General features: G+C 51.5%; 4 protein-coding genes across 4 annotated transcripts; 2 read left to right on the plus strand and 2 right to left on the minus strand.

Moving 5' to 3' along the window:
- Window positions 1-375: 375 nt before the first annotated feature.
- On the plus strand, window positions 376-1,651 carry PPTG_18691 (hypothetical protein). The gene has a single exon (XM_008916860.1). The coding sequence runs from the start codon at window positions 664-666 to the stop codon at window positions 1,486-1,488; it is 825 nt and encodes a 274-aa protein (XP_008915108.1). The 5' UTR covers window positions 376-663; the 3' UTR covers window positions 1,489-1,651.
- PPTG_18692 (hypothetical protein) lies at window positions 1,555-13,637 on the minus strand (the record flags this gene model as incomplete). Its single annotated transcript, XM_008916861.1, has 6 exons — window positions 1,555-10,180; window positions 10,248-10,355; window positions 10,419-12,515; window positions 12,595-12,665; window positions 12,734-13,005; window positions 13,072-13,637. The coding sequence occupies 6 exons, from the start codon at window positions 13,635-13,637 to the stop codon at window positions 1,640-1,642; spliced, it is 11,655 nt and encodes a 3,884-aa protein (XP_008915109.1). The 3' UTR covers window positions 1,555-1,639.
- A 74-nt stretch (window positions 13,638-13,711) lies between these two features.
- PPTG_18693 (hypothetical protein) lies at window positions 13,712-14,753 on the minus strand (the record flags this gene model as incomplete). The annotated part of the gene is made up of 1 exon (XM_008916862.1): window positions 13,712-14,753. One exon carries the CDS (start codon window positions 14,751-14,753, stop codon window positions 13,839-13,841), a length of 915 nt encoding a protein of 304 aa, XP_008915110.1. The 3' UTR covers window positions 13,712-13,838.
- Window positions 14,754-14,902: 149 nt separating this feature from the next.
- Window positions 14,903-16,947, plus strand: PPTG_18694 (hypothetical protein; the record flags this gene model as incomplete). Its single annotated transcript, XM_008916863.1, has 1 exon — window positions 14,903-16,947. One exon carries the CDS (start codon window positions 14,903-14,905, stop codon window positions 16,844-16,846), a length of 1,944 nt encoding a protein of 647 aa, XP_008915111.1. The 3' UTR covers window positions 16,847-16,947.
- Window positions 16,948-17,544: the final 597 nt, after the last annotated feature.

Raw genomic sequence — 17,544 nt, forward strand, 5'->3', positions numbered from 1 at the left:
CTGAAGCCGACAATTCCCAGTGTACTGTAGAGCGACGAACTCAAAAACAAGTGCATAAAGTGTAAGCGGCGCTGCTACAGGACTTGTAGACGAGCTCGCCGCCTCCGTCATCCTTGAATCATACCAAAACAGCCACGGGTAGCGCTAATCAACATGATTAGCGCTTAAGTGGTTTACTTTTAGAGCGCCTTCATGAGTCACTGAGCTCGCACCAAGCAACTTGCACCTTCACCAACACTCATCTAACCATCGTAGTTTGCTGTGATACTGTCCGCTACGTCTGTTAGCCCTCAGCGTGCGAAGCGCGGCTTCACCCTTTCCATTATGTGTAGTTTCAAGGAAAGTAGTGCTTACAAGCACACGGTTTGCGCACTAATCGAATTCCCTTTTATGTTCCCGCTCATCTACAGGCGCATCCGGCTCCTGCCCGATCCTCCCGTCCATACTGGGGGCAAGTGATTTATGGACCAAAGAAAGTTTCTTTTCCCGAACGCCGACCTGTATACGAGTGCATACTCAGTTCAAGTCAAATCTCCCCGTCGCGACACACTCATCTTCCTCGCGCCAGCAGCTCCTCTCTGAGCTTGGCCATCATTTGCCAACCCGTACACTCGTCGACAAAGGTCGCTTCCTGTCCGAGCTGAGACCAAGAGTCCGCTAGCCATGCGCACGAAGCAGTCGGCCGAGTTCGAGAAGCAGGAGAGCACGTGGATCTACCTGCTGCACCAGCAAGCGCCGCCACAGACGTGTCTGTCAGCCGAAGCCTCTCTCTCACTACCCCCCATTATCGATACCGCACCCGGCTCCAATGACAGCGCGCTCTTCGGCGAGTCGTCGACCCCCACGCGCGGGCTATTGCTGCCTCCGCCAGCGGCCAACTCCACCGCTATGATGCTTTCAAGCCAGGACAAAGTGCAGCAAAACAGCCTATTGACGCTATCACTCCCCCGTTTGAGTGACCTCGGAACAGCTAAATCGGCATCGCCGCATCACAGCAGCAACAAGCGTGCATGTTTCCCCAAGAAGTGCGACTTTCCCATGTGCAAGAATAGCTCGCGCAGCCGCGGATTTTGCTACAGCCACGGCGGAGGGCGTCGGTGCCGTGTGGATGGCTGCAACAATGGCGCCGTGAGTCGCGACTTGTGCAAACGTCACGGAGGCGGCCGACGTTGTCGCATTGCCGGCTGCAAGAGCAGCTCTGAGAGTGGCGGTCTATGCTACAGTCACGGCGGAGGTCGTCGCTGCAGTCTCTCGTGGTGCTCGGCGCGGGCCAAGAAGGGCGGATTCTGCGCCCTTCACCTCACTGGCGACCGCACGCCTCCAGCCACTTCAACTTCAGAGTGTTCGTCAGACCCGAACGTCGTCGAGACGCTCTTGTCGCTTGCCAAAGACCAGGGAAACGTCAAGTTGGAGCAGACGCAGGAGACGACGACGTCCTCAAGCAGCAGCGGCAAGAGCGCGTACGCCATCGCGTCGCTGCTCAACTGAGCGTCCAGTAACGGGAGGTCAGGGCCAGCAAACGGCGGACAAGCTCGATCTCTTTGCCATATTTAAGTGCATTCGCCTCCCCTTTGTTGTTATTAACCGATGAAACTAAGCAACACAATGGAAATTCACTGTATAGTTTTTCTCTATGGGACTACGTAGCCCCGTCTACTACTTCAGGACGTGTCCAGCTTGTCTCGCCTGTGCTGCGGTTGTAGAAGTAGACGACGCCAGACTCGTCGGCCACTTCCTCCCAAGGATCCTCAGCCTCCGTCCTTGCAGCTTCAGCCTCCGGTAGTTTATCAACCAGCAGCTCAAGTAGGATATCGTCCACCTGCATCTCCAGTGGAGGACCATCAGCAGCCGCAACGACCTCTTGAGTCATGCGGTTGTAATAACAAACCTCGCCCGATCCAGCGTCGTAGACCTCACTCCAGCAGGAAGACGCCATTGTCCATTTACGTGGCTTTCGACCTTCACGCTTGGCTATCACATTCCAATGGTGCCATTTAGTGGCCTCGTGGGTACGAAGTTCGCCTTCTTTGGCAAAACTCAAACCTGGGCAAGACCGACAGAAGAACGCGAGTCGAGGTGGCGCTGGGTAGTGAGCTCGCTTGGGTTTCGGTGTGTCTTCACTCGTATCCGCTTCATCCTCACTGCTCGAAGCCTCAGGAACGAGCTGCACAGTCTCCACTTCACCTTCTCGCTCAGGCAGAACGATCACGATCACATCTTCCAGAAGACCAAGCAGAGTACGCAGCTTCTTGACTCCGTAAGTAGCAGGCACAATGGACTTGTGCATCGACTTCTCAAACGCTGCAGGGAACTCACTCAGCGGCACTTTACCGGATTCGCCGCCGTCATAGCGACTCACAACCTTGTGAACTTCCAGCTTGAGGATGTTGAACTCCTGAGCCAGCGCTGAATCGGACAGGATCCGCTCCAATACAGCCTCTTTCGGTTCATGGCCACTTAAACCCTCCGCTGTATCCGGTACTGACGTATCCTCAGGCTTGCCACTATCACCGTCGAGTTCGACAGACTTGAGACCAGTTCGTGGTCGTGTAATGTTCTGCTTGGTCATCGGTTCACTCTCAGCACGATCGAGTGCGTCGAGGTCGTCCAGTATCTTCCGCAGTCTCCCTCGAGTCTCCTGCATCGTCGTCATAGTCGTCTTTGCAGCTTCAAACTTCCTACGAGCCTCTTCAGCAGCTTGAATGGCTTGTTGCTCAGTAGCTCGTTCTGTGACCAGTTCTCCACGCATTCGGAGCAGGATCAGACGTCGTACGTTGACTCGCTGGACGGTAGGAGCGATCTCAGCGGCCTTGGAGGCATATTGACATGCTGCACGTACCCAGACGCACGTAGCTGCTAGAGCTGGCGATACACTGTGCAGTTGGAAGTTACCAGGACGAAGACGTGGATGGTGGATCACATTGGTCAGCGAGAGCAGTCGAGTCCTTCGAATCCCCTCGGCGAACGAGTACACATCGAACAGCGGCAAGACATACAGCGCCTTGACCGCGTATCTGTGGATTAAACCCTCTCGATCGCCCAAAATGACGTTTTCATCGCTATTCGACAACAAACGCAAGACATCTTGACGAGACGGGAACTCTGGCAAGTCAGGAGGCTTTAAAGCAGATTTATCACCCAACTTAAGCTTCTCCATCTCGTATTTCGCCAGCTTCTCGCGTTTCTCCTTCTCCTCTAGTTCCAATTGGAAGTTAGACGTGAAGTTGAGCAGCACGCAGAAGGCTTTCAACAACGACATGAAGGTATCGTCCAGTTTGGCCGAGCGCAGTCTGTACCAGTCCATTGGTTCCAGTTCGTGCAGACCATCGACCGCTTCTCGGTATTTCCGCTCGAGCTGCTTTCGATCTTGTTTCCAGAATTGCTCCACTTTGACCTGCATGGATTCCTCCTGAGCTTCAACTTCGCTCAATTCGGCAGTCAGACTGGCAACGCGCACTTTGGCTTCTCTCATGGCTCGAGCACTGACTTCCTGCTCGTTACGCAGCTTCTCCAGTTCCGGTTCGTGTTTTTCGATCGCTTTGACGATATCTGCATGTTCAGTCGCCGTTTTCTCGAGCATATCAGCGCCTACCATCACGTTTTGAGTCTTTGCGAGTAAGTGAACGACTGCCTTGACGAAGGCATCGTCGGGATCTACACCTTCGGGTAAGGTAGGCAACTGCCTCGCTATCATCACAGCATACGGAGTCCGGAACTTGTTGGGCAACAGATCGAGTTCTAGTTCGCCAGTCCCGTTTTCGCGATGCAGAACGCCAAAGTACTGCACAAACGTAGCGGTCGCTAGCTGAGAGCTGGGTTTACTCAGCCACGCCTTGTGTTCGCCATGTTCCCAGCGACCAAGACGCTCCAAAGGTTCACTCTTCCCACTCGATGTGCCTTCGTTTCCAGCGCTTCGAGTGATGAACATCCCTTCGCCATGCATCTCATCGTCTTCGAACGGACCTTCGTATCTGTCTCCATTCGGGAACACGAGAATGCCGTGACCGTGTCTTCGTGTACGTCGCATTGCTCCTGCGTAATGGCGGCCGTCAGCGAACTCCACAGCTCCGGGGCCATCAAGGAATCCGTCGCAGAATTCTCCAGATATGTGGTCTCCATTCGCCAGAGTGCGAACGCCATGTCCATGCCAGAGACCACGACGGAATGATCCGTCGTAACGGGAACCATCGGAGAGTACCAGCTCACCAGGTCCATTGTGCCGGTCGTACGCCCAGTAGCCTTCGTACAGCTCTCCGTTCTCCATCCGTTCGATGCCGTAGCCGTGACGTTGACCATCTTTCCACTCACCGACGTACTCGCCTCGAGCGAAGACCATTCGGATGTGTAGGATGCCTAGGCCATGGAACTTACCACGACGGACTGTGCCTTCGTAGATGTGAGTGGCAGGACACGATGTCACGCGGAAATTTGCGCCACTGGCTGTGAATGGCGAGAAGAAGTTGTCGACCCCCTCACCTTCCCAAATGGTGCCGTCTCGACACGTGAACTTCCCCCAGTGTTTGTGTGCTGGCTTGCGAGTTTTACGCGGTGGATCAGGAGGAGCTCCAGCACTGGAGAGAAAAGGCTTTAAGCCACTGGCGCTGGCATCTTCGACCCACGGGCCTTCGTAGACGGAGCCATCGTTGTACTCGATAACCACGTGGCCTTGAATTCGCCCGTCTCGGAATGAGCACTCCAAACGCACGTACGTATGAGGCAGTTCACGAAGTTTCGGCTTCTCGCTTCGTGTTCGTCGTCGAGGCTTCGGCTTTGCAACCGGTTCGCTAGTCTCATTATCGATAAGTACGGTAATATCAGGTGCAAATGTGCTCTCGATCGCCGCTGTGTTTGCAGCTTTTAGCTCTGAAGTTGCTTGTCCCGGTGCCGTCGTGTTGGTATCAGCCGTAGACTGAGTAGCGCCTTCAACAGGAGCTCCGTTTGACTGCTTGCCAACGTCGTCGCGAAGGTATTCAGCGTCTGTGGCTTTGCCGTGTAAGAAGCGTTCGTGCAGTGCGAGGTCGTGGTTCGAGATGTGGAGCGAGTGCAGCGGCATCTTCAGTTCCTCACCAGCCGCCGCTGCCTCTGCTGCCTCTCGAGCGGCTTTAGCATTGGCCAACGCCAACTCCATTCGAGTCATGGCGCTCTTAGACATCACATCCTTTTCAGCGCGCTCTCGACGATGCACAATACGAGCCTGTTCCTGCCGTAGTTTCCCCAGTAGGAAGGACTCGTCGCCTTCATCGCGTTGCTGTCGCAACTTCTGGCGCTCTGCCACATGCAACAACTGCAGACGCCTCAGTTCTTCTTGGAGAGCTTCAAGCTGCTTCTTCCGTGCTGTTATCATGGCGTCCCAGGCATTCAGCATCTCCACTTGATGGTCCATACGTTCCAACAGTTTGCGTAAATCTTCCTGGTACTGTTCAAGAAGAACGCGGTGGCTGTCAAGGACATCGGATCCCCGTTTGTGAGTCTCCTGTACTAGAGCACGCATTCGCAACGTCTTAATGAGTTGGTGTGTGAACGGTACGAAGGCTTTCTCGATGGCTCCCAAGCGCTCCAATTCCTTCTCCATCATTGCGATCCGTTCTTCGGACGACGCGATCAATGCTGTCAACTTGTCCTGAACCTGAGCCAGTGAAGCCTCCGCCTTCTTCCGCTCGCGTTTGAGCGACTGCTTCTGCCATTCTTCACCCCCACTGGCTTTGATGCGCTTGGTTTTAAGAGCGATATAGTCCTGCAATTCGCCTTCTTCGTGACGCAAAACATCAAGCTGCGTGTTCGTCTCGACTCTGAAAGCCTCCAGATCCTGTTCTAACAAGCGAATGGCGTCCAACACGACATTACGTCGACCTACATTCACCTCGGGAGACTCAAAATCCACACCATAAAGTGGAGACGGAGTCTCCAGTCGATTCTCCCGGTCACGTCGCTCCATCATTTCGCGCTTTACCAAGTTTTTCTCCTGGAAATTTCGACCTCGAGCCATCCAGACGTTCACTGCGTCCTGGAATTTGCCTTCCAAGTAAACTTCTTCCTCGATCTGGGCTTGTTCTCTATCGGCGCGCTCGTATTCATCTCTCGGTGGGGTTCTTGCTAATTGCGATTGATGAGTCACTGGAGCTCGTCCAGGCACCATGTGCCGTCGAGCTTTACGGAAGCAGTACTGTCTTGAGAGCTGGAATATCTCGACGAAGAACGCACTAGCCTTCTCTTCAGGCGTGAGACGGTTCACTGTGGAGTTCCAAAGATGATAACGTAGTGCTCGCTCTGACGCGCAGACGTGAGCACAAGACCGAAAGGGACAGATGAGCGGAACTGCGTGCGTCCGGCAGATGTGCTCGCTCACTTCTTCCATTGAGCGGAATCCGGAGGTCTGGCACACGGTACAAGTCAATCTGACTCGAAGTTGCTGGGCTGCAGTGTCCTCTAGACTCATGGCTGTGGTTTCTCGAGCTTCGAGTGGTGTGGTGTCAATAGGTGGTCGCTTGAGTCGCACTGCGGTTAGAAAACTCACCTCCGTCAGCTCTTCCGGTAGTTCCATGTACATACTGGCAAGACCCACACCCTGGACGTTCTGAGCTGCAATACGGACGCGCATTGATTGTTCGCACTCGGGAAGGATCGGCCACAATGTGGTTCTCGTTGGTGCTGAAGGCGTGGAGTTAAACTCGCTTATGTCTTCGGTTTGTGGAGTTTCAATATCAACTTGTGAGGCACGCTGACAGTCTATTGAGCTGCTGCTATTCGATACAATTGCTTTGCCTGCGAGAGCTTCTTTGCCACTCTCGTCTTTCCATTCGACAATGTACTGGGTTATTGCAGCACCATTGTCCAGTGGAGCCTCCCAAAGCACATCCGCAGCTTTCCCTGCTCGCCATTTGCGGAACGGTATGGCATCTGAGGCCGCTTTCTGCTTGGCAGCCATATTGAGCTCAGCGATTGTGAGTTTGCTGTGATCCTGCGGATTCTCCTCCGTCTCGATCGTTTCTATAAGTTTAATGGTCTCGCGTTTGCCGTCCTCCGTGTACAACATCTGTGCAGTGCAAGTATAGTACGGATCCACAGCCTCCACTTGAGCTTCATACCAGTTCTCGTCGTCCAGTTCCACCTCGATAAAGCAGCCAACACACAGGAATTCCAGTGCAGATTTCTGCGTGGCCACAATCTCCACGTCCACAACAGCTTCTGGCTTTTGCTGTTGCAGTATATGAAGTGCTCGGCCTTGTGCGATGAGCGCAGTGCGCTCTCTATCGGCCTGTGCATTGGCTCGAGCTTCTTCTTGCAACAGTCGAACTTCGTCACGATCTCTCCAAGCAACTTCACGTTCGAACCGAGCCAGGAAGGCGATGGTCTTCTCCTCTAAAGTACTGATCTCTGTATGTCTCTTAGCGAATCCTCGAGGACCTTCGCGCGAGCGCTCTGTGTTCCAAACACCCTGACGTTCCAATACCTGCGCCTCCAGTCTCTCTTCTCGTTCTTGAGCTTTAAGCGCCTTGACGATTTGTAGACTCTTATAACGAGCTTCGATCGAGTTGCGCTCCAGCCAGTTCCCCTTAGTGGTTACTCCAGCAATTGTAGCGGCTGCAGCACTCCCTGCTGCCTTGCCAGCATGAACTTGACCGGTCAAGAAATGCGCTACACCCCAACCATGAGGCACGATAGCAGTACGGAACTTCTGAGGCTCATTGTCCTCTTTACTCTCCCACACAGCTACTTGACGCTCTTGGAAGACTCCGTGGACTAAGGCCCAACCTTCAGAAGCACAGAACGAGCAGTTAACCAGTTGAGAGAAGAAATGTTCCTTAGCTTTGGCGTGTTCCTCCTCGAAGCTCTTAGCAAACTCCGCACCGCCGATAAACGCTGCGAGTTCAGCTTGCCCACGCTTCGCTAGTCGCTTGGCTATTGACACAGTTGTCGCGTGCTGTACTAAGCGTAAAGGATAAAGCAGCAGTCGATCGATGAAGCGCGTGTACGGCGCTGGTAGCACTACTGGACCATTCCTATCGTTGACCAGTGCGCCTTTATATTCTAACGGTGTGAGTCTCATCAGCACTTGTTCCAGTTCACGACGTCGAGCTACAGACCTCTGCACGCGGTTGATGATCTTGTGGATGGCTAGTGGTTTATCTGGAAGACCAGGCGGGACGTCCATGGGTCGTACAAGCTGCAGCATTACTAACATTCGAGCTACTCGTGTATTAGCACAGCGTAGTGTCTTGAGCACTCGTAGTAGCGCTTGTTGGCGTCTGGCAGCGTTTATACCTTGGAGCTCCAGTTCTCGTTGATACTGCATACGAGCAAAGTAGACTCGAGCCATACACTGAATCACTCGAGCTGCACAGTAGCGCTTGGACTCATCCGCGATAGACGCAGCGTACGCTTCGAGTTCTTGACGCCATTTAACGCTGATCTTGTCATCAGACCCAGTGACGCTAATGGAGCAAGCAGCAGAGAATGCCAACTCCGGTACACGGTGTAGAACGCGCTTAGCAGGCTCCAGTTTGGTGGACGGGATGATCAACGGGAAGAACTCGAGCTCTCCGTCCAGATCCATCTTCACTTGAGCTACGCCATCAGCCACACTCAACACGAACGCCGTCTCGCCACAGCGTGGATGACCAGGTAACACGACGCGAACGGCACCGCCACGGTCTACGCGCTCTTCATCGCGTCGCTTTTCGTCCGCCGCACTGGTTACCAGCTGCTCAAAGTCGCCGAGATATCGCTGCGCAGCCTGCGACTTGCTCTTCAATCGCATCCGGTTGAACGTTCGAGGCTTCTCTACTGGAACTACAGTGTGTGATTCGAGCTGTTTAGCAGCGTTGGCGTCCACTTTCTTCTTCACGACTTGAAAAAACGCTCGCAACTCGTCAAAATCCTCTCGAACTTCTCGAAAAACCGAGCGAATGTCTGTGAGAAAAGTAGCAGGATCAAGACCAAAGAACGACAGAAAACAACGCAGTCCACGCTGCGTCGGACGCGTCGGAGCGCCCAGAGTACGCAGCATTTTCCCTTCCACTGCACGTCGCGTCAACACCTCCATACGCGTGATATAACTCCTTCGTAAAGCAGCAGTGCGTCTGCGTGCAATGCGACCACGATACAAGGCTTGTAAGAGTGAAGCACAGCGGATCTGGACCAGCAATTCCTTCTGTGAAGCGAACCATTGACGCTTCAAGTACCCGCGGATATGACGCTGAATTGTGATAGCCGCCAGGTTCTTAACGCGTTCTAAACGCTCCCGTTCCAGTTGTCTCCGTCGTGCTTGGACTCGCACCAGCTCTTGCATTTCTGCCTCTTGCTGCTTGCGAAGAATAAACCTAGCACGTCTGACCTCTTCAAATAAATGTCTGGCTGCTACGCCACGCCACCGACGCTGTAGTATAATAACCATCCGCAGTTCACGCTCTACTTGGCGCATATGGTTCTCCTCAATCGCCATGGCTTCTCTCTCACGCTCTGCTCGCAGATATTCACGTAGTCGCGCCTTCCTCGTCGCTGCAAGTAGCAGAGCTTTACCCAGTCTCCCCCGCCAGGCGTTCTGGATCATTACAGTGGCCCAAACCATGTACAAGTAGTGGTTCTCCACGTGCCTCCTACCTAACACACCTCGCCAATAAGCCTGCAGCCTTGTTGCCATTCGACGAGCATGTTGCAGCTCTCGAATCTGAGTAATCCAGACTGTAAATGTGAAGGTTAACTGTACGTTCGCTATCATTGCTCGCACCCGCTTTCGACAGTATTTCGCGTACTCTGTATGTGCCGCCCAAGCCGCGAAGACGCGAACTTGAGTGCCGTTCATGAAGAACGCCAGTGCTCGACGCTGTCGATTGCGCATCTCGATCTGTTCCTGAGTGAACTCGTACCACGTGCTCACAGCTTTGGCTACATTCATCATCTTTAATCGAGCTGCTACACGACCAGAAACAGCTCGAAGTGCCATCAGATCCTCGTGGTATTTATGCCAACGCAGCCAACATTTCGTCATGATATTGCTCGAGAATTTCGCGAATGCTCTTCGCTTGGCTAGCTGTTCTCGGATGAATTCTATCCAGGCGTTCCAGACCAGTAGCTTGTCTCGATGGAAGATTTTGCCTGCTAGTCGACGGTATTTATCACGTAGTTGACGTTCACGCTGTGCATTTTGGCGCCACTGACGAAAAGCCCAGTGAGTTAAGCTCTGCACATGACCAAAAAGTGAGAATAAGCACTAGAAATATTGGCACACAAGCCAGAATGCTGCGTACCCCACAGACGATGGACATGGTCGCCTTGAGCAGGAAGAGCTTCTGATCTCGCACAAACTCGAGCCACAGACGCCACACCAACCGCTTCGCCACCAGATTTGCTCGAATCTGTACGCAAAAAGCGTTAGAAAAAGTAGGTGATCTAAGGTGCTAGAACTACTAAAATCTTACTCTGCCTTCAAGCTGCAGCGTCGAATTATGAGTCTCTAGTGAGACTGTGTTTAAAAACACTTTGACAACTAATTGTCGTCGCCATTTCTCCTGTGCTGTAAGTGTACGCCAGGCTTCAATGACACGGGGCAACGACTGGCATTTCCAGAACACTAGCGCTTTCTTAGCGTGACTTCGTTTATGCTGAACGAACTGCTTCCATGCACCGAAAAAGGCTGGAAGTTTGTGCTGTCCCCAGAAGTTGAGTGCCTTTGCTGCTTTTAACGCAGCTAGAACACATTTTTCTTCACGTTTCCTCTCCAGATACAGTGACTTCCACGCTGTAAAGACCTTGAGCTCGGAGCGATTCGTCCAGTAACTTTGAGCTCGTCGTACTCGTCGATCATGTCGTCGCTTGCGCCATCGATACTGGATCAATATCACTGCCTTGATAACCTTCCGTCTTGTGATTCCGTACTTCATTCGACACCGATAACCTCGGAAAACTCGCTGGATGTCCAGCGCCGCGCAGAATTGTTCCCATTCGCGATCAGCCTGCTCACTCTGTTTCCCACGAGCTCGCTGTCGGACTCTGAAGCGTGCTTGGAGTACGCCCGCTAACTCGACGCTTTTGGCGGAATATCCAAACAATTTCTCTCGTCTTCGAGCTTTCATTGCTGCATCAGGATCAGAAGCTGCTAAGCCTTTGAACTTCTCCTCATTATCGATGATCACTTCAAGACCGTAGGGATTCTCTGGACGGCCGCGAAGTAGCTTGTGTAGGTCGGATATTTGGATCAGGGGACATTGAAATACGTTGAGGTGACGCAAGAAGCGGCACTTGTTCCAGATCACAGCTAGTCCAAAAGGATCGATGTCTTCACTGTGAGAAAGTTCCAGCACTTCGAGGTTACGCAGTTGGTCACTAAGAGTACGACAACATGCTTCGTCTAGCTTGTGGCGGTGAAGCTCGAAGTGGGTGATACTTCCTGGTAGACTCTGCAACCCGCGGCTGGATAGCTTGGAACAACCTGAAAGGTAGAGTTCTTCTAATGACTGCATCACTATCACAGGGTAGATAGCGAGATCGTCGACATCTATGCAGTCTCGGAGGTCAAGCAATCGCAAAACCTTGTTGTAACTTGCAAGATGAGTCAGCATGGCTCTGGATACTTCGCATTGACCGGCGAGACGTAGCTCAGACACTGATCGAGCAGCTTTTACTAGTCTGACGAGGATAGAGGACGGAATCGTACCAACTCTGGAGAGATCGAGAGATGCCAGTGACTTGGAACACATACCGATCACTGCGAGTATCGCTTTTTCTCCGACGTTGTGGTTGTTCGACAGGATCAACTGTTTGAGTGGCTTGAAGTTTTTTGAGACTGGAGCATCCGATGGTCTGGTGGTGTTTGCATTGATGCCGTCAGTTCGGAAAAACTTGTCAAAACCTGAATCTGTGAAGCCCGCACAGTCAGAAAGGTCGAGCTCTTCGAGCTTCAATAGTCCAGCTAAAGCCATCAGTCCTTTGTCAGTGAGACCGACACAACCAGAAGCCTTGAAGCATTGAAGTAGTGGACAAACTGCAGCGATCCAGGAACAACTCAAATTGGTCAACGATGTACACCCAGAAACATCCAGTTTAACCAGTTTGGGGTATGTGCTGACTGCTCGATTCCCGAAGAAACTGGGCACGGAGCAAAGACACTCGAAGGATTCATCAGTGATGTCTACGCAGTAGCTCACATTCAGCTCTTCCAGTAGTCGAGGCTGGTTCGAGAACAGCTCCTTGATACTGGAGTCAGTGACTCTGCGACAGTGACGGACAGAGATCGTCTTCAGGTTTGCTCTCCGCGTCTTGATCAATGGTATCAGCGCAGCGTCGGAGATGAAGATGCAGTGATCGAGACGGAGTCTTTCTAAATGTTTTGTCTTCTTCAGCAGTTGCAACACACCCGAGTTGGTCACGTGTTCACACCCGTTTAGGTTTAAGCTGGACAATCTCGTAAAAGCTTCTGCTACCGCTCCAACGAGATCGTCCGTGACAGAATCACTGTCAGCCAAAGACAAGTCATTCAATGATGGACATTTGCGTGCTATGGCGTGAAAAGCAGCTTTCTACAAGAAAATGCAGCTCATTCAGTCAGTGAACGGCTCAAATTAGTCCATTATCTACACGATATGTAGGAAAACTTACCGGTATGTTCTCGAATTTGGTCAATACGAGACGCTGTAACTTTGGGCAGTTCTCAAGCAGTAACGTGAAATCTACGAATAGCCCACAAATTAGTACTTAAAAACAAGAAAATAGTCTTCTAGCTATATCAAATGCGCACCTTTTGCTCGTGTGAGTGTCACCAGACCACTAAGATCCAGATCTTTGCATCGTTGAGAGAGCTTCGAGGATATTTGAGTGATTACTGGGCTATCTTCAGTACAAAACGGGGCCCAGTCACTCAGACCAACTGTCGCTAGTGGCTCATGCGAATTCTGTTCGTAGAAAATCTGGTCTGGCAATATGATACTGTCGTTGGTATTCGCACTTCGACCGGAGTTCTGGTTATCTTGCTTAGGCGATCCAAGCGTAGCTTCTGTACCACAAGACTTCCTGATAAGCAAAACAACAACCAGTTAGGCTCATACGAGGCTTTATAACTCGCTAATCTAAACGTACCCTTTGCAATCTGCCAATAACTGGTCCAAAACAGCTTTGTCTTTGTGTGTCGGGTTCATGATCGGGGGCAATGAGGCAGCAGCTTCCCGAGCCAAATTGTCCTTAATCGTCGCATCTACATGACGTATAGTCTTCCGTGGAGGACTCTCAATGGACGACCGCGGACGTCTTGAAGCTCTAGTGTTGGTCTCCTCAACCGGGAAAATTGGCGGGTAAGCTAGCACGCGGTTGTCTCGAAACATGAGTAAATCATCATCTTGAACGCGTTTTGCGGCTCCTGCACCGGGTACTGCGGGATTGTCGACTGGAGCTTTGAGCCAAGACTCGAATTGCGATAATTCCTTGCCACGTAGAGGTGAAACGCTGGCTGAACTCACTGATCGCTTCTTGCGAATGGAATTTCTTTGGATTTGTTCTTCATCGTTGTATAATTTATCAGAGACTTCGTGACGTGATAACTTGTTTACACTTTGTCGTGGGGCATGTGGAGTGGAGAATTGTTTGCCTTTCTTCTTGACGGGACGATCATTAAGCACATGCAGGTCGAGTGCGTGGCGCTTGGTCATTATCAAGTTAACCGAGCAAACGCTAGCGTCTCTTCATGACTTTTCTCAATAAAAATTTCAAAACCTCAGATCGCCACGTTCAAATTCATTTTTCGGAAGCTTAATGCAAAACTCAACTAGGCATAGACCAAAAACGCACGAAGGTAGCAAAAGTGACGCAGATGTTCACCCGTCGTTTCCATCGCCGCAACATTTACTTGTTTAGCGAAAGAGAAGGCTAACATCCCAACCTCCACACGTAACATTACCCGAATTCTCGGCATCAGTAGCATCTCGATCTTCCTTCATCGGACAGCTGAGCGTCCAGTGCTGTCCAAGTGCTCCACAATTGCGACAAACCACGGGCCCACACTGGACGCGAGGCCGTTCAAGTGCCGGTCTGTCCCGTGTCGACTTAAACACCTTCACATTCATTGAAGTTTCCTCCACGTGACAGTACACTCTTCCATTCCTACTTTCTGGAGTAATCGTCACTTGACGTGCCGCCTTACGACAACTCCACTGCTTCAGTAGCTCCCGGAATTCCTTCGCGATCACTTGGTCACGGTCGAGTGCGTGCGATCTGTCATTACTCTTTGATTCTTCAGGAGCCTCAAGCATCATCGCGAACACCCGCTCAATGGTATCGCACCAAACCGTCTTAACGTCTTGCCCCAACAGACGAAGAAGTTGTTGCATTTCGTGCTTGTTACGCAGCGGAAGGGACAAGGTAAACTTGGTCGGTGCGTCCATTCTGGTCCACAATTCGTCATCTTGCTCAAGCTCCTCAACGAATCCTCGGAGCGTCTGCACAGCCGCGTAGCGCTTGCCAGGCTTGGCTTGAGCGTTGACAGAAAACAGCGCGCCCGTGATCGATGCGAATTGAGTTCGTAACGTAGAAATCTTTTCACTTAACTCGTCTTTGCGGTGTTCATACATCGTCTTTGTGCTGTCTTCACGACTTTCGTCGAGTTTCTTCAGATGGTCCGTTGGCCACCGCCCCGCAAACTTCAGTAGCTCCTCTCGGTACAACTTGACGTCGCCATGACAGGTCACTACATTCGAGGTGGCCTTCACTACCACCCACTTGGCAAACTCATTCTTGTCAGGAAACTCGAGAGAGGAGGAGCGATTCATGGTTTTTCTCGAGGATTTTCGGCTGGCGATAGGTGTTTTAATGAGTGATGGCAAGGAACTCGATTACCAACTGCCATGTTGCGTATGACATAAATTGACTCGAATCGAGGAATCCCACCGCTTAATTCGCATTCACAATTGGAAAGCTCATGGTGACACCGATACCAGCGCCAAAAACTGCGACCAAGCAAGAACCATCGACAATAAAAGCTCCCAATTCGAAAAAGAAATTCTACATGTATGCTCGACGTCAAGCACCTGCTGCAAAACCCCCTGAGGTTTTATTACCAGTGAAGCTCATCACTAAGGAGTCTGAATTGCAGGGTTTCTTGGGCAAGAACAACAACACGTTTGCCCCCGCAGATATGTCAACTGTCGGTGTGCACTTTCAATTTGCGGTCCAGAATAATTCCCAGCAACCGGATCAAGTGGTCGCTATTGTGATCTGCAGTGATGTTCCAAGTGAAGTCGCAGTGGTGCTCGTGTTAGCGTCACTAAGTCAGACTCGAATCACCACTGGACTAAGGGCTTTGCTCAGTGATCCGTCAGTCGTTAAAGTGATGTATAGCGTCCACCAAGTTGCGTACTGGCTCCACTCTTACGGGTTGCAAGATCCTACTCTTGTAAAGTGCGTCGACTTACAATTATGGTACGAAAACGCAGTAGATCGTACCATTTTGAGCGCGGATGTTCTCCAGATCGCCGCTGCTTGCTCTCCAGAACCAGCGACGGAACTAGCACAGAGTATGCACTCGTTCAAGGCGAGAATGAGTCCACTGAGCTTCGAGAAGTGGACTAACAATCCTTTACCTGAGAGAATTCAACGCTCGCTTGCTCAAACCGCCAAGTTGTACGCTACCTGCTACTCAAATCTACGGTGCAGTTTAGACAAGCGCATGAATTTAACGTGTGCGAATATGACAAACACCCGGTGGAAAGTTGCCGTTTTCAACGAGGGACATCACTCGATTTGGTTTGACCCTGCCGCCGACAACCAGCCGCGTAGCCTTGAGTACCTCATTTCGAGAGCTGGTGGTGAGTCAGCGATTGAACTTCCAAAGCTGGAGCTGCAATGCGAGCTTGATTCGCTACTTGAACTTCTTCCAGAATCCTATCGAGACGCTATCCGTGAGGTGGGAAATTATCATTTTCGACTGGTTGACATCTGTGTCGACGTTGGTCGAACACCTTTTGCGTACACTGGCAAGAAACAGCGTGTTTTACTCGCCCAAGACGGGACTGTGGTGTCAAAGGAGACCGTCAACGACATTATTATGAACCTGGGAGGCGAGATGCGTATCGGAAATGACAACCGAGCCGGCATCGACAGACAACTGCACCGCATATCAGTCATGCGCAGTAAGACCGACGAGGTGTACGGACTCACCATGCGAGTTGGTCGAGCGCTGCGCAACGCTGCGTGTGTGTTGACAGATCTGCTACTGAGCGATAAAAACGCCGACAAGTCGGTGCTGGTGTTGGGCCATCCGGGTAGTGGCAAGACGACGCTCATCCGAGACGTGGCTCGCTGCGTGTCCGAAACGATGGAGAACGTTTGCATTATTGACACGTCGAACGAGATCGGCGGTGATGGTCTAGTGCCGCACGAGTGTGTGGGGTGGGCTCGGCGAATGATGGTGCCGTCACTGGAAGCGCAGGCTGGAGTGATGGTGGAGTGCGTGCAGAACCACACGGTGGAGACGCTGATCGTGGACGAGATCGGTCGGAAGGCGGAGGTGTTGGCTGCGTCGACGGTGCGTCAGCGTGGTCCTCGATTGATCGCGAGTGCTCATGGCGATTTCCGAGCGCTGATCAAGAATCCTGACTTGAAAGGGCTAGTTGGTGGGTCTCAACAGGTGATTGTAGGCGATAAAGAGGCGAAGGCATCGAATCAGGGAAAACTGCAGACTCAGCGAGCGGGTAATCCGATCTTCGACGTGATCGTGGAATTGGATCACGTGGTTCGCGGTCGCTGTCGGATTATTTGGGATGTGGCAAAGGCGGTGGATAATGTACTGGAGGGCAACGACTACTCGTTCGAGACGCGTCGGTGGGATGCAAGTACGCGCGGTGTTCAAGTGCTCAGGAAGTAATGGTGGTGGTAGACAACTTTTTTTTTTGCAAATCAGTTGACACATCGGTTAAGCATCTTGGTTCTTGATTCGTGTGTAGGTAGAAATTTGAGTTACGAAAATATCTTATCATATCTGTTGTCTGCCAACGATTTGGTGAATGGACGTCTTTGCTACTGCTATCTGCTAACCGACAATGACAGCAAACTGTGGAATTAATGGTAATTTATCATGTAAATTTCATCATCGAGTAATCCGGTATCTATTTTTTTCGCAATATAAAAACGTCCCAAAAATCGCAGTATTAAAATAGATATTAAATAGATAATTTGTTTTCAATTACTCAGGATAACAGTAAGGCCCGTTCTCAACCGAGGCGTCAGAGCGACGCATGCGTTGCATGCGTACCCTAAACATCGCAATTCAAAATACTTGACTATCATTGGCAGAATAATAGCCAGTCATGTTGTGTTCTAGCAGTTCTACCCTGGCGCTAAACCGCTACCAAACTACTGGTAATTAACGAGCGCGGCGATGGAAAACCAGGATCCCCTCCTAGTAGAGAATATTCCTCGCCAAGCCCCATCGTCCCAGGAGCCTCCTCAGCAGATGCATGCACTTCCCAATCTAAACGTACCCTTTGTAATCTGCCAATAACTGGTCCAAAACAGCTTTGTCTTTGTGTGTCGGGTTCATGATCGGGGGCAATGAGGCAGCAG

The sequence above is a fragment of the Phytophthora parasitica genome (genome assembly GCF_000247585.1).
Source record: "Phytophthora parasitica INRA-310 unplaced genomic scaffold supercont2.90, whole genome shotgun sequence".
In the NCBI taxonomy this organism is placed as follows: domain Eukaryota; phylum Oomycota; class Peronosporomycetes; order Peronosporales; family Peronosporaceae; genus Phytophthora; species Phytophthora nicotianae.

What these genes read in the sequence shown, in the direction of transcription:
- PPTG_18691 (XM_008916860.1), top strand. Translation starts at nt 664, where the DNA reads ATGCGCACGAAGCAGTCGGCCGAGTTCGAGAAGCAGGAGAGCACGTGG.